Source organism: Tetrao urogallus (genome assembly GCF_951394365.1).
Source record: "Tetrao urogallus genome assembly, chromosome: 1".
In the NCBI taxonomy this organism is placed as follows: Eukaryota; Metazoa; Chordata; class Aves; order Galliformes; family Phasianidae; genus Tetrao; species Tetrao urogallus.
In genome coordinates, this window is record NC_136813.1 from 133833407 (window position 1) to 133848766 (window position 15360).

The window sequence follows — 15360 nt, forward strand, 5'->3', positions numbered from 1 at the left end:
TGTTCCTCTTTGAGGGATACTAAAAAAAAAAAGAGATTCCTACCATATACGACAATTTGCTGAACTGTGGTTCAGAGATTCAGTTTCTTTGGAACATTGGAGCACAGATAATACCAGAAACTCCATGGAGTTTTCTCAAAACTTTGCTGGTGCTATCCATCTTATGTAACACTATTACAGCAACACGTATCAGTTGAATAACCCTACATTAGCATGCTACATCAGCTGAACTGCAGAACTGAAATCATTAACCCAACAGTCCTGTCTCCTTTTCCAGATTGAAATTACTTATCTAAAATGAATGGATGTGGATATTCATTTAAAAAAAAAAAAAAAGCTAAAAAACAAGTTGTCAAGTTACTAGAGGCAACAGGAAAGATTCTTTAATAGCATCCGTATAAGATAAGGTTCTGTATGTAACTGCATGCCAAGAAACTGGCTTGCCGCCTTTCCTACACATCAGAACACTTGATTTCTGAATAGAATATTATCCTTCTGGGACTACAGGTACATATGCTACATACGATCCAGATGTTCTTATTTTACAAAAGGAGGTGCACATGAAAAAGAAGGGGTTATATAAAAATAAAAGAACATATGCTCCAAATATAAATTCCAATATATAACATATCCAGGCATAACATTTATTTTGAACCCAGTAGGTTCTCCTAACACAGTTACTGCATTGGTAACCACGCCATACTGTAATAATATAAAATGGGCACTAATATCGATCATTCAAATTTAAATTTTGTTTTCTTCACTAGGTCTCATACTCCATACAATTTACCAATCATATCTTCAAAGTGCACTTTAGAAGTATACAAGTAAATTCTCTTACAGATTTCACTGCACTGAAGTTTAATAAAAGTGAGTTTTATGCAACCTTGAGATTTACTTTTAAAATATACAGGTAAAAATAACTGTATGCAGTGCATATTTGGGATCCTCCACGTATCTTAATTTTTAGGTGACTAACAATAAAAGCTTTTTAGATTTAAAGGGCAGTGTTTTTCTAAATAATTGCACAATGAATCATAAAAAGAACAGATAATGTAATGTAATCTAACTAAAAGAGAGAACTGTTAATTCATGCCCTTTATATCTTCAAAAAAAATCGACTGGAAGCTTAGGTGTTCATGAATAATCTTTGATATCCAAATACACTATTTCTGGCATGTTGTAGAATTAGAGAATGTTTCACTGTAATTGATGTGAAAAAAAAAAACAGACTGAAAAATAATTTAATATTACTAAATTTAAACACTATTAATGTACAGAGCCTAGAAACTGTACTCAGAAACATCTCCATTGAGACTACAGAGATCACATTCAAAAAGGAAACTGAATAGGCTCCAACTTTCTCCCAATTTCCTGCATGATAAAATCATGATCTGCACACTGATAAAACAAGGAACTAGATGTTAGTGACTCAAAGAGTGGAGGCACAAGTATCCCAAACACAAAGTTTATCTCCATAGTGGAAGGGAAAACCAGACACCTCAGGGATTCTACGAAGAACAGATACATCATGCAGAGCACAGTCTGCTATCTCCGGGACACAGTGAAAAATGTCAGAGGCACAGCAGGAAGGATTCAACATACATCTGTGGAAACTCTGAGACAGGAACTTAGTCAGCCAATGAGTCCTGTGCCACCATGTTGATTAAAAAAGACCTGTCTTACAAGAGAAGTGTTCCATTGACAAAGCTACTAACATCCACAGAATGAGATACAACATGGCCAAAGTGCCAGAGTGTGTGCTAAAGTGTTTGTAAGTCTGGAAAGAAGAAGAAAGTAACTGGCCAATATACCAACGCAATCCTTACATTACAACTAAACCATGTTCAGATCATTAACACTTTCCTAACGAAAATTCTAACAGCAAGAAATAACAAGAAAAGGCACAAAGGAAGACTACTGCTGGCAGGTCAAGGAAGGTGACATTTGCCTCCACTTAGCACTGGTAAGGCCATACAAGGAGCCCTGGGTCCATATCACTCAACTTATCTGTAAAACATCTGCTCACTGGAAATCATAAAGAAGAATGCTGGAGTGTACCTCAAGCTACAACATGGCATCTGCAACAACTAACCTAGATTGAGTTAAAAAAAGATCAAAAGTATATTCCTTGTGCAAGTGCCTCAAGAGTATACTGTCACCTCCACCAGCAGCTGTAAACTAAGGATATCTGCCATTGAAAAGACTGCTAGAAGCTAAGCTTTTGGATCTATGAGGGCAAATGTTGCTGTACAGCTTAGAATGATCAAAAAAGATCATATCTCAAGAGTAAAGCCTTTTCTGAGCGGGAAAATCTTGCTGAAGCTGAAGTTGCTGTAATAAACTCTAAGATACGTTTGGCAATCATTCACCTTTAAGTCCAAATTAACAAAGAGCTGAAGATAGTATGAAGAAATGGACTCACAGAATCACAGAATTGTAAGGGTTGGAAGGGACCTCTAGAGATCATCAAGCAGGTTCCCTATAGCAGGTCACACAGGTAGGTCTTGAATTCATCTCCAGAGAAGGAAACTCCACCACCTCTCTGGGCAGCCTGCTCTAGTGCTCCATCAGTCCTGGCAGTGAAGAAGTTCTTCCTTGCATTAGCATGGAACTTCCTGTGTTCCAATTTCTGCCCAGTGCCCCTTGATCTATTGTTTCTCATCACCAAAAAGAGCCCACCCCATTGACTTGACTCCTACACTTTGGATGTTTATGAACAGTGACGAGATCTCCTCTCGAGTCTTCTCCAGAATGAAGAGTCCCAAATCTCTCAGCCTTTCCTCTAGGAGAAGTACTTAGGCTCTGAATCATCTTTGTCACCCATTGCTGGACTCTAAGAGATCCCTGTCTTTTTTTGCCCTGAACTGGACACAGTACTCTAGATGCAGCCTCATCAGGGCAGAGTAGAAGGGAGGATCTTCCTCCACCTGCTGACCATACTATTTTAATGCATCCCAAGATACCAATGGCCTTCATGGCCACAAGGGCACGCTGCTAGTTCATGGCCAATGTGCTGGCCACCAAGTCCTTTGCTGCAGAGCTCCTTTCCAGCAGCTCAGGACTTAATATGTACTGATGCATACAGTTATTTCTCCCCAGGTGCAAGACTCTATACTTGCCCTTGTTAAACCTCATCAGGTTCCTCTCTGCCCACCTCTCTACTCTGTCCAGGTCTTGATGAATGGTAGCACAGCCTTCTGCCGTGTCAGCCGCTCCTCCAAGTTTTGCATCATCCAAAATTATGACTCCTACTCTAAAAACTTCTTACTAACTGTAAATTTAGAGAAAAAAAAAAAAAGACATTATATCATTTGAACTGGACTGAACTGCTGTTAAAAGTCTTAGCAGATTCTGAGAAGTAGAAAGTCAAAGCAGAAGAGTAAGTGACAGAGTACTGGAGCAGGCTTCCCGAAGAGGTTACAGAGTCTCCTCTGGAGATATTCAAAGCCCTCCTGGACATTTTTGTGTGCATCCTACTGTTGGCAACTTTCTTTAGAAGGTGGTTGGACTAGACAACTTCCAGAGGTCTTTTCCAACCTCTACAATTCTGTGTTCCTTAATTCCTGAGAAGTAGCATCCTTGAGACAGAGTAGCGACCTGGACAAAATATCTCCTGGAATTTTCTTAAAAAACACACATTTCAACTTTGTTGATGTCATGCTCAGTGATGACCAGCCAACCTGTAAAATAAAGGTATGAATGAAGGAAGTGGCAGCAACAGAGATCTGATATCCCTTCAGGGGATCAGGACCCATGGAGGGTCAGGTCCTCTATGACCCTCTAGGACATATATTTGAAGTCATGGCTGTCAATTTTAATAAAGAAGCTGGCAAAAGCCTGTGAGGACTTCACATCTGTTTTGTGGTATTTGAAATCTCTAAATTGTGTTTGGATCAAGTTCCCTGGTATAAAATGTGTTGAAGAATGTTTTTTTTCTAACAGATATTTACGGAAATACTACTAATCCCTTCTTATTAAGACACACAGCTTCTGAAATAAAGTTGCTATTTCATCAGTCCTAGAAGAGTAGAGAATGCATCAAACGTCTTTCTTCTGCCTCCTTGGGCTGATTATCTGTCATGATCATCTGTCATGATCACGGAGGACCACAGAGCACTCCCCCTTCTGTGTTCACAATTCAATAATGTAAAAAGCAGACAATAAGCTTGTTCACAGGTGTATTACTAAGGTAAAATATTATCTGGTCTCAAATGAGAAGGCATATGCTTACTCACTCTAAACACACATCTTTGGTAGGACATACTCACTTTGCTCTTTTCTGTCCAATTTGCACAATCCGACATTCAGATCCATGCTGCAGGTTTGAACAAGTCATTATTTCCAGTGTTAGGAACACAAGATTTTTAAGGACTAATTGTTATCTTAGAGAGTCTCAAAGGGGGAAGATGAAACTATTTTAAACTGAGTTAAAGCTTGAAATGGTTAGTCCCATCAGTTGAATTCTCCATAAAAACATTCCAGGTTTGCCAGCTAGAGGAACTGAAAACAATATCTTTGGATTTAAAACCTTGCAATTCAATTGTTCATGTTATAGGAAATGGTTGCAACAAACTGATGGCAATAGCAAACTACAATGTTTGTGCGATCCTAACTAGCAGTAAGAAGAATGTTCTTCTACAGGCAGGTTATGTTTTGTTGTTTAAGAAGCTTATAAACATACTTTATAAAACAACTTAAATCACTTTTTTTTACAGCAATGTAGTCTTCTATATGAGAACACAAGTTCAAAGTCTTTACGTCTAAAGGTCTGGTCCCCTACTTACTTAGCCACAGAGACCAGATAACTTTACTTGAAAGCAGCAAGGAACAAATCTCACAAAATAGGCTAGCCTCATGAAAAGATGACACTTTCTTAATATGGATTACAGTGGCTTCAGGAAGTAAAACAATTACCAAAAACAAAAAGCAGGGAAAACAGAACCTTCATCACTACTAAATGAACCACTGAAAGAACACTCTGAAGAGTTAAGTAGAGCAAATAAGAAAACATGAAAAAAACAATGTAAGAGTCAATGGAATAAAACAACCTCACTGACATTTAACATTTACATAAAGGTCAGATTCCCTACGTTTTGGTTAAGTATTCAGCTGGGATCTCAATCAATCTTTGGAGCGTGCATGACCAATTTTGAAAACAAAGCAAAAGCACAGTACAAAAATTAGAAGTCTGTAAGTGTTCCTAAAAAGAAAAAAAGCCAAAAATTGATACTGTTCAGAGAGGGAATAAGACTGATCTAGAATTATTAATGACTGGTTTATGGCTAAACTGCATAGCTGAACTTTCATTCCCACGTGGAGTTCGCTGTAATGGAACTGAACATGACCTAAACCATCATGATTTATAGGTACGTACTAGAAGAAAAGGCACTGGCCAGGCACACCAAATTAATTAATATTCTGAACTATTAAAATGACAATAATTTCACAAAATTGCTACAGGGTGTAGGGAAAAAATACACAAAAGAGGAAAAAAAAAAAAAAAAAAAAGCACATTCACAGCATAATATATAGAACACATGATCCAAGAGCAGTTTCAGTCAGAACATATACATACAAATTCATAAATTAAAAAAAAAAAAAAAAAAAAAAAAAAAGCAGTTGTTTGGGAAATACTGTGTGTGACTTGCAAATATCATTCATTATCATTCATTGCGTTGGGGTTTAACATCCTTTGGAAAATCTCTCCAATTTCTGACAGTCTACATTTTCTTATTCAGACCTGCCTGATTTCATTGACAAGTTCTACATGTTCTTATCCAGAAAGATATGTAGGTTGGTCTGAAATCTGATTATCCTTTTCCAGTAGCTCCTGAGAAAATTTAAAATTGACAAAGCAGCATTCCTAATTAAAGTTACATCTACTGAATTCTTAACTTGTCTCAGAAAGAGGAACAATTCCATTTGGTTCTATTGCTACAAATCCCCATTAAATTATTCACATACTGATATCAGCATCACCCACCACCCAATGCTTCAAATCAGCATGGCTTTAAAGTGGCTGGTGTGAAAGGACTGATTTTCCTTAAGATGTGCCCTTCTACAATTACTGCAGTCAACGTTGATAGTGAAGTGGAACCAAAAGCAGCATCTGGAACACTGCAAGGCAACAATATTTGCTTTGAATTTTTTCTATTTTTTAATTCAAAATTTTAAGCAGATATTCATCATTTACAATCTTCCCATGACATGATGAGACCAACTTATAAACACAGAAAAAGTAAATTCTTGACAGGCTTAGGAATCAGGATGTATCAAAGATAAGGATCTGACTTGGAGCTCTACAATCTTACCTTCTTCTGAAGAACGTTAACTTTGCGTTCCTTCACCTCTAACATATCCTTGAGATCATGGATCTCTCCTGCTTGAGTGCCTTTCTCCTCTGCAATCTCCTGAATCTGCTTTGTCTTCTTATTTAGCATGGTCTCTTTCTCCTCCAGACGTAAGCGTAATGCATCCACCTAGATTCAGACATGCAGAAACAGGGTTTGTTTAGCACTGAAGGAGAAAACTCTTACAAAGATAAACTGCACTCCCACAAGGAAGCATGTGCTGACAAATTTCAAAGAGATTCTGAAAACTAACATCAATTTGAGACTTCAGCATATTTCAGTTCACAATCAGTTACATGTAGTAGGAGACCAGAAGATGAAAATAATCAGTTGGGTTTTTTTTCCCCCAAATTATATCCAGAACTATACTTCTAACATAGTTCAGTCTTAATGCAGTACAATTTTGGTACTTTTCCCTTCAGAGTAGAAGCTAGCACCATACCTAGCTAGCAGAGGTTCTCATATATGTAGGAAAATTGACTCTTTTATTTGAAACGCTACTAATGTTAAGAGATTTAAATTCGGAATATTAGTACTAAATAGTCACTTTATAGTCTAGATTTATTGAGAGTCTTAGCTCAGCCTGGACACAATGAAAGTGGCCACTTCAGATCAAAATATGGGATGCAGATTGCTTTACAAAGGCTAAGAATATTCTCACTTAAATAGCAACAAATTAGTTTAAACGTAAGGTGCTTTTTTTCTGTAGGATGCAGCTTTGTGTTAAAGATAAGATGGAACAAATGACATACAACAGGATATTGTGGGTGCTATTTGGACAAAGAAACGAAGCTCCTATAGTCTCAACAACCTTTGAAAGACTGCTAATTCTGTGGTATCCTCAAACTTCAAAACTGTACATTGGGAAACTTTTCCTTCTACACTTGTCTTGCACAAATGAAACACACAGACTGCAACACAAAAGGAATGGGAGAAGAACTCAGAGCTATCTGAATACAAATTTGATGAGAAGAAAAAGGTCACCACAGAGCACAGACTAATCTCAAAGACCATTATGGAACATGAAATCCAACACCAGCAACCTGCTCAAGAGACCAAAAGAAACCCACTGACCCCTATCCACTCGACATTCACACAGAGCTCAAACCTGCCAGCCTGGCTGCTAATCTTATTTGACAGTACCAGATTTGGTTCCTGTTAGCTGAAGCCATTACAGGACATCAGTCACACAAAGTAAACAGGGTAATCACTGAATTTCTTGGTCCTTGTACATAGCAGAGACATGAACTGAAAAGACAACGTGGACAACTCTGGCTAGAGAAACAGTTTAGGTAGACACTTTGCTTGTGGCACTTCGAGCAACATTTAGTTTTAATGTGCTTTTTTGATTCCACTTTATTTCAATTTACTAATGGAAAACCTGCCTCTAAGGCTCTCCATTTACAGCACGTTATACCCACAAAAGCCACTGTTGTTTTGTCTGATTCCTTTTACACAGAGCAACGAGTTCCTGCCGTGGGGCAAAAGGCCTGCCCTGATCTTCTGAGCAGCACCACAGTCCTGCTGCCACCTCGACGTCTGAAGCTTTCCCACTTACACATGCATTATTAAAAGCACATTCCTAACCTCTCACCTAGCAAATAGTGTGTGGAGTACATTTTGTAGTGATACCAGAGAAACAAGCACTACCCAAATATGATATATAGAATTGACAGTGTTTGTAACAAGAAGTTTAGCAGGTAGAGCTAGCTTTCTTTTCTTTAAACTAACACAGAGGCTGATTAGGTATGTCCTCTGCATGTACTTAATATTCAAGCTAATAACCATTTTCATTCATACTTAAAGGGAAACTGAAAATCTCTCTCAAAGGCAAATCCACAGCCTCAACATTTGTGTTACAAAATATTCAAGATATTCCAGATGCCTACAGTATTAAGGGAACACAGAACATCCGCAAACAGAAATTTATCCACAAAAGCTTTCCATTTTCTGATTGATTATTCTCTTTGAACTCTGTATTAGCTTACGGTTTGGAGCAAATTGCATTCCTGGTTTTATTTGTGTGAGGTCCCTGCCTAGGAAACCACAGAAAACACTTTCAGGAATATTTTCAAAGGCTGGCAGGACACACAGTCATTACCTTAACACTATTCCTGGCAGAACACTGCACTTGTTTATTCATGTCAACTTGGTTTATGTATGGCATCCTCCCACAGTGACAAGAATTGAGGGCTGTTGGAGTCAGGTGATGCCAATTTCAACAAAGTCAGCTTAAGATTTGTTCTGCACCTGGAAACAACCGGGCAAACAGCTGTTGAGGTGCTGACACCCCTTCTCCTGACTTCTCCGTCCTGGATGGCATTGTCTTAACCTAGGGTTAACCTAACTGCTTTCACAGTAATAGTGTGCCATGACTTTATGCACGGCAACTAAGTCTCGCAGCACAGCTCAGGCAACTGCTAGTCCTTTGCTTAACAACACAGTTGCTAACTCTGCCTGCACATACCGCCCAATTTCCCATGAAGCTTTAATAAAATAAGCACATCAGTTGCCATCTTCAACACAATAGCCTTCCTAGCTACAACAGGTAGCTCTTCTCATCCAGGTACCATACATAAGAATTTTCAATTTCTTCACTGTAACAAACGTATGAAAAACTGTGCTGAATGACTGATCTGCCTTCACAGAATTTAGCAGTAGCAGTAAATTATACTCCATAACTGTTCCTAAACTACATAGCCATACACACAGCATAGGGAATTCTGAATTTCCAAGAAGAAAAGAACATTAGTAACTCCAATTATTACAATTAGCATAAGAAATAATATAATATTTAAACTACATTTATTCTTAAGTCCTTTAAAAAATATCTATCTTGGAATCTGTAATTAGATTAAAAAAAGTCCACAGTGAGTTTCAGAATTCACTGAAGAGCTTGAGACAACAGGGCTTAGGTTCCACATGTGTTTTTTCTCATTTTAACCACCATCTCTAGTGTACTGTAGAAATCAGGCTATCATTACTATGCTAATAATTTGCAGTAGGGTTCATGAAATTGTCAGTAACGTCTAGAAAAAACAATAATTTATTCCAAGATTGATTGATTCTTCTGTCTAATTTCGTGAGTCACCCGCACAAACCACGGCATAACCATTTGTTTAGATCCATGAATAATGCCATGCTCCATTCAGTCAGATCAGAAGGAACAATTTTCCATACCTTTTATCCAGAGCCTGGTTTCTTTCTAGTGGCAAAATGCAAAGCATTTATTCTTTGTTGCTATCTCTACACTATTGCCAGCAAAAAGGACAGAATATCTACTGAGAAACGTGTTAAGAGCTTGCTATGACTTCTAACAAGTGCCAGCTATTTTTAAGACAGATGTTGAAGTGAATACAGAAATAATTAAGAAATGCACAGGAGATGATGGAACACTGTGTTTAGTGCGTGGGGTGAAATGCTACATTTACATCACTGTAAATATTGCTATGTGAAGTATCATGCACCTGAAACCACGTGTTAAAAAGAATAATTTCTGTGACGTCCTATAACAAATTAGAAACACAAATTGAGTTGTTTCCCTGATAGCATGGTCAATAGAGAAATGTTTACTGACTGATTTTGAATACAGCAGCTGTTCCCAGGACTTCATTCTCTATTTTTGACATTGATCTTTCTTATGAATGATGTTAGAGTTGACTTTTCACCTTGCTATCCAATGACCACAGTACTCAGTCAGGCCTGTAGAAGAGCTGAGGGCAAATTCTTTACGAATGTACAGCTCCTAGTTCTCTGGACAGTTTCAATTACACAAGTACCTTGCAGAGCTGAGGCTTTGTGCAGAGGCTGTTCGCTTCTTGCTAGCCCTGTAAGCTCAATAGAGGACACTACCTTCAGGGCTTGCTTACGTCAGAAAACAGTTCATCTCTTCTTCCACAATCTCTAGCACGTGGTATTAAATACTTTAACGTGGCAAACTCAGTTTTCTGAACTGAGAATATTTGCAGGTGTCAGCAGAGATCTTGTTAGAGACACCCAATTCCCATTAATATACTCCTCCTTCGTTTGAGAGTCTATTCAAATTCCTAAATGCAAGTAAAAGCCCCAGGAAAGAAAGGCCTATAAAGTATTTTATATTCTAATAAGACATTGGAAGTAAACAATATTGTTGCTGATGACTTAATGTTTGTTTTTTGTTTTTTTTTTAAAGATACAAATCTGAATTTACCATATGGAATAGACCAATTACAGTATCATGTCGAGCAGTACATAAAACAGAAAATTCTCACTGATTAGTCTAAGCACTCACTGAATCCATGTACCAGATAGCACTGAAACAAGCTGAAGAGTTCACTGAGGTATAATACAAACTTTATACGGAAGAATGCCAAAATAAATATTTTTGGATTGTTTCATTTACAAAAGGATTATACACATTTAGAACTATTTTTATAGTTTCCCTCACAAATTGAAAAGTTAACCACAATATCCTCTCCACCCAATAGCCTTAAAGATAAACATGCCACAAATTAGACACCGTTCTTTGTAGTTCTGGTAATGGCAGGTATCAGATCCATCTTTGATACACTGCACCAAGGTAGGTATTGCCATGCCTCCCTGAAGCTATATTAAAGAAAAAACAGAAAGGCTCATGAAGCCGTGCACTCTTCTGTCAAAATGTTTATTTTAAAATGACTGTAAAATATCATTCCCTTATGAAGATTTCTGCCAATATATGGCAGAAAATGCACCTCTTTTCTTCCTCACACATTCTCCAGGCATCTAGAGATAAGCTATGGAGATATTTTAGCACCAGCCAGTGTTGTCAAGAATACAGTGAGACCAAGCAAGATCTTATGCTCCTATCCTATCTCCATCAAAAAATATTCTATAGAAAGATGAACACTGCTTTAAGAAAGGGCTGTCTCACAAGATGCAACGAGCATCTTAATGATGCAGTTTATGAATATCTTTCCAACTTATGCTTGAGAGGGTCTCTTGTGAAGACAGAAGAAAGGTGAGTAAGATGATTTAATTGTTGAGTTTTCTGTCAAGAATATCAGCAAATACGACAAAGATGTGATTATTTTTCAAAAACTGTAAATATCTTGTTGGAATTTCATAAAATTTCTCAGAACATAAATAGGTAATTCTAAATATTCAACTTAACGCTGATACAATGGAATACTCTGATGAATCAAAGGCACTTTGTATGTGTTTAATCCATACCAGATTGCTACGTTTTACTATGGAAAATGCACTAGACTGTATTTCAACCACTTTTCCAGAGAAAGTATACCATTCACAGCTCCATAATCCATTTAAATCTATCAGAGAAGCATCATGCTGAAACAGTTCTGTTAATGTTTTAACTCCATAGCAACTACTTACTGAAAGACAAAGACAGGAAGACAGACAGAAAATTGTCTTTCTCTGTTAGTGTAGATGTTGTGTTTCAGTTATAATATCTGGAAGGAAACAATATAAATAACCTAACAGCAAAAAGTAGAAACCCTCGCTGTCTCTCCTTTCAGGCACATTTTATTATTAAGAGAGCCATGTCATGTTTCAGAAATACAGTGAGATGATTTGCTTTTGTAAATTACAATCTCACTTGGAAGAAATCAGCAAATATTTTCAATGATTAGTCAATATTACAAGTCATAGAATAGTATAAAATGATTTCTACATTAAAAAGAAACACCTACTGCGGCCTTCAGCTAAAGTAAAATCAAAATGTCTTGAATAACTATCAAGAGTAGCTCCCAAGGTTATATAACAATGTCTTTTAGTTTTTAAATATTTTGTTTAAATTACACAATGTGTTTCCAGTAAGTTTGTTTGTAAGCTTCTCACAATACTCAGTAGTTTAATATTTTTATATTACTTTCAATCAATATAATGAATGAAAAGCTGCATTTTTTATTTTTAATTACTTTTAACCTAATATCTACTTCCACATTCAGTCATCCCAAATTATTTGCCTATCTCAAATGGTCTGTTAATATAACCAAGCTTAAACATAGTTTTCATTTTCAACTCGTACTTAAACTGTAATATCGCTGCCTTTGCTTCTGATCTGGAGATGACCCTGTGGATTCTCTCTGCCTTGTTTCCCTACCTCAGTTATGTTTAATAGCTAAATATAGTTTCTCTCAGTAAGACCTGCTTCACTTAGTCTTTCACTGTTATGCCTACACCCCTACTGCATTGAAGGAAATATCATTTCAGTCTTTACATAAATCAGAATAATCAGATCATAAACCAGAGAATAATCAGAAAAGCATTTTTACATCAAAGGGTATTTTCTGTGTAATTTGATTTCTGCAGGTGGCTAAGGCCCCGTACACCCTCAGAGTCACTGAACATGGCTGAAGGAAGGCTAAACAAAGGTAAAAGGTGCAAATAAATTCTCTCACACTCTTGTAACACACAATCTTTCTACCAGTGTTAGCCACAAACTTTCTGTATGCTTATTCTATAGCTTAGCTTTTTGCTGGTTTAGCTGTAACAATTCAGATATTTTTTGATGCATGACTGCCATCTTTTGGGCTTCACCTAACACTACAGTTTTCCATGGCAGAAGACACAAATGCTGTCTTCACACAACATGCCAAACTTGTTCTTCAAGAACGTCCAGTAGCAATAAATGCATATGCTATACTTATCATCCATTTGATATTCAAAAATATTGCTGTGTTGTTTTTTTGGGTTTTTTTTTTTCCTCTCTCAATTCTAGCTACAAAGTCATTGAAAATAAATTCCCCTAGCTCAGGCACTGCAACTTCCAATATCAGATGTGCCCAGGAACAATAATATTACTGGATTATATTGTACACCTGTGCATTTATCCATAGGAACACATCTGCGCTTTCACACATTTCTTTACCCTCAATTCTTGGCCAAGAGAAACCAAGCACATAAGCAAAGAAACAATGTGCTCAGAACAAGGAATAGCAAATCATTATGGGATTGTATAATTGAAACAGGAAGAAAAAGAATATACTTTTTATCTCTTGCTCTATGGGAAGTCAGTTAAGTGCACAATTGCCCATTTTACCTCCGTCTGCAGAATGGCAGCTCTTTGCTCTTTAGCTGTAAGAGACTCTTTCAGAACTTCAATATGCTGCTTGCTGTCAGAGAACTGATTTGTGAGGGTCTCCAGCTTTGTCTGCAAGGCTAGCAACTCTGTGTCTTTGCGTGACAGCTCCTGTTTCACCTGGCCAATCTGAAAAAGAAAGAAAAGATACAGAAAGAAAAAAATAATTGTCAATTTTTGTCTTTGCTACAAAAGTAAAGATAAATTCACATAAGTACCAACAAACAGTATGATATCCTTAACTTGTCTCGGAATTTTGAAGTCTTCAGTTACCTTGAATGGAAGGCCAGCAAAAATTTTTGTCATAAGCAGAAGGTACAGGGAAAAACGGGGGAATGAGAACGTTTACAGTTAAAAATGGCTTTTAACAAAGTCAATCCTAGTCACTTTTCAGAGTACTGACCAAAATCAGTTAGTTAGCAAGGAAAAGTTTTTAACATCGTGAAGGAAAATCGTAACAGGAACGTACTCCTACCCTGTAGTATCAAGAAAAGTATCTTTTCTTGATAGAGATATCTAGAGGTTTCTCTTGTATATTACATAACAAAGATGGACATCTCTCCAAAAACTAGAATTTTTCCATTTTATAACTTAAACATCTTTGTGACACTAAAAAAAACACACCACGCTAATCCCAAAAGTGCTAACGTTCAATGTTTAAAATGTCATGAACAAAAAAAACTGTCCAAGTCATCTTCAATTTTGGGGAATGTGTCAAGAACAAAATTAAACTGACATAAACTATAAATAAGATGTAAATTAAATCAAAATAATTAGAAATCTTGGGTAAATGCGCTTTTATCTTGCCAACACTGTATCAGTAATCAGGGCTACATTCTTTACCAAAGAGTAATAAAAGAGCATGAAAAGATTTCATTAAGAACTATAGTGTGTTCCATCGTGCAATGGGATATGGAAGCAGGAAAGAGATAGAAGGAAGAAGGATAATTAGTTTAGAGAACTGTTAGGTAGCTTATCTTTCACTTAATTCAGACATAATAGGATGTTTTTTTCATACTTTTTACTAAAAGCAAATATGCCCACAGAATGAATTCACCATTTATTTAAGGAAGATACAAAAGTACTGATGTAGCAGGGTTATTTCTGCCATCAGCTACTGACCAATACAACCAGCGGTGCAGTACTCCTAGATTCAGCAGAATGACTGGGATGATTTAAACTGTTTACTGCTAGTGATGGATTTTTTTTTTAATTTGATCAGAAAAATCTTAAAAACTTTAGATGACACAAACTTTTTCAATTACTAGGTAGCACGAATTATATCTTTCTTAAGACAGTTTGCTCCTTCTTTAAAAAAACAATTTCTCTGTGGGCCATCTTAGAAGAAATGTTTACCCTACATACTAGTGTTTAGATGAAATTTCCTAATCTGAAGCAAACCACATTCCTTTACATTAAAATTCCCAAATGGCACTTCCAGATAGTTCTTTTTAAACATCTGTTTCAGAGAAGTAAATTCACACTGCCAGTGTACTAAAGCTCTCTAGGAAGAATGCAGTGGAATCCAATCAAGTTGCAAAGGAAGTAAAGGCAGCATTAAGAGCTCACATTTCTCATCTCTTTGTGATTATATGATCACTCAGCAAATGCACTATTTTGAGAATAAAATTATTGCAAAGGAAAATTCATGCTGCTAAAATGAAACAATCAGTTTTTAAGATATTTTCAGCTTCCGACGTCCATTTTCTTGTGAAAGAATGTTAAGAAGGTTCAGCACATGATTGTGAGACGTTATCAAATTATTTTTATCCTACTGGGGAAAGTAAGTCCCTTTGAAAGTCTGGTACCACAATGGGTGCTGAATACTTTTCAAAATGTGCTACAGAGAGGGGAATATCTTACTGCTAAGAATGAATCATATCATTAAAAAGCAAATAAGAAAACAAATAGAAATATTCAATTGAAGAGTGATGTTGTGGACACCAG

At 36.7% G+C, this 15360-nt stretch overlaps 1 protein-coding gene across 3 annotated transcripts in view; it reads right to left on the reverse strand.

Annotated features, from left to right (window-relative positions):
• ERC1 (ELKS/RAB6-interacting/CAST family member 1) overlaps positions 1 to 15360 on the reverse strand; it is a gene marked incomplete at both ends in the record, with an annotated part of 276770 nt that overhangs the window by 185317 nt on the left and 76093 nt on the right. For all 3 annotated transcript variants that reach the window (XM_079549731.1, XM_079549730.1, XM_079549732.1), the window contains 2 exons: positions 6315 to 6482; positions 13375 to 13542. In XM_079549731.1, the coding sequence (XP_079405857.1) occupies positions 6315 to 6482; positions 13375 to 13542 (336 nt within the window). The remainder of the gene's footprint in view (positions 1 to 6314; positions 6483 to 13374; positions 13543 to 15360) is intronic.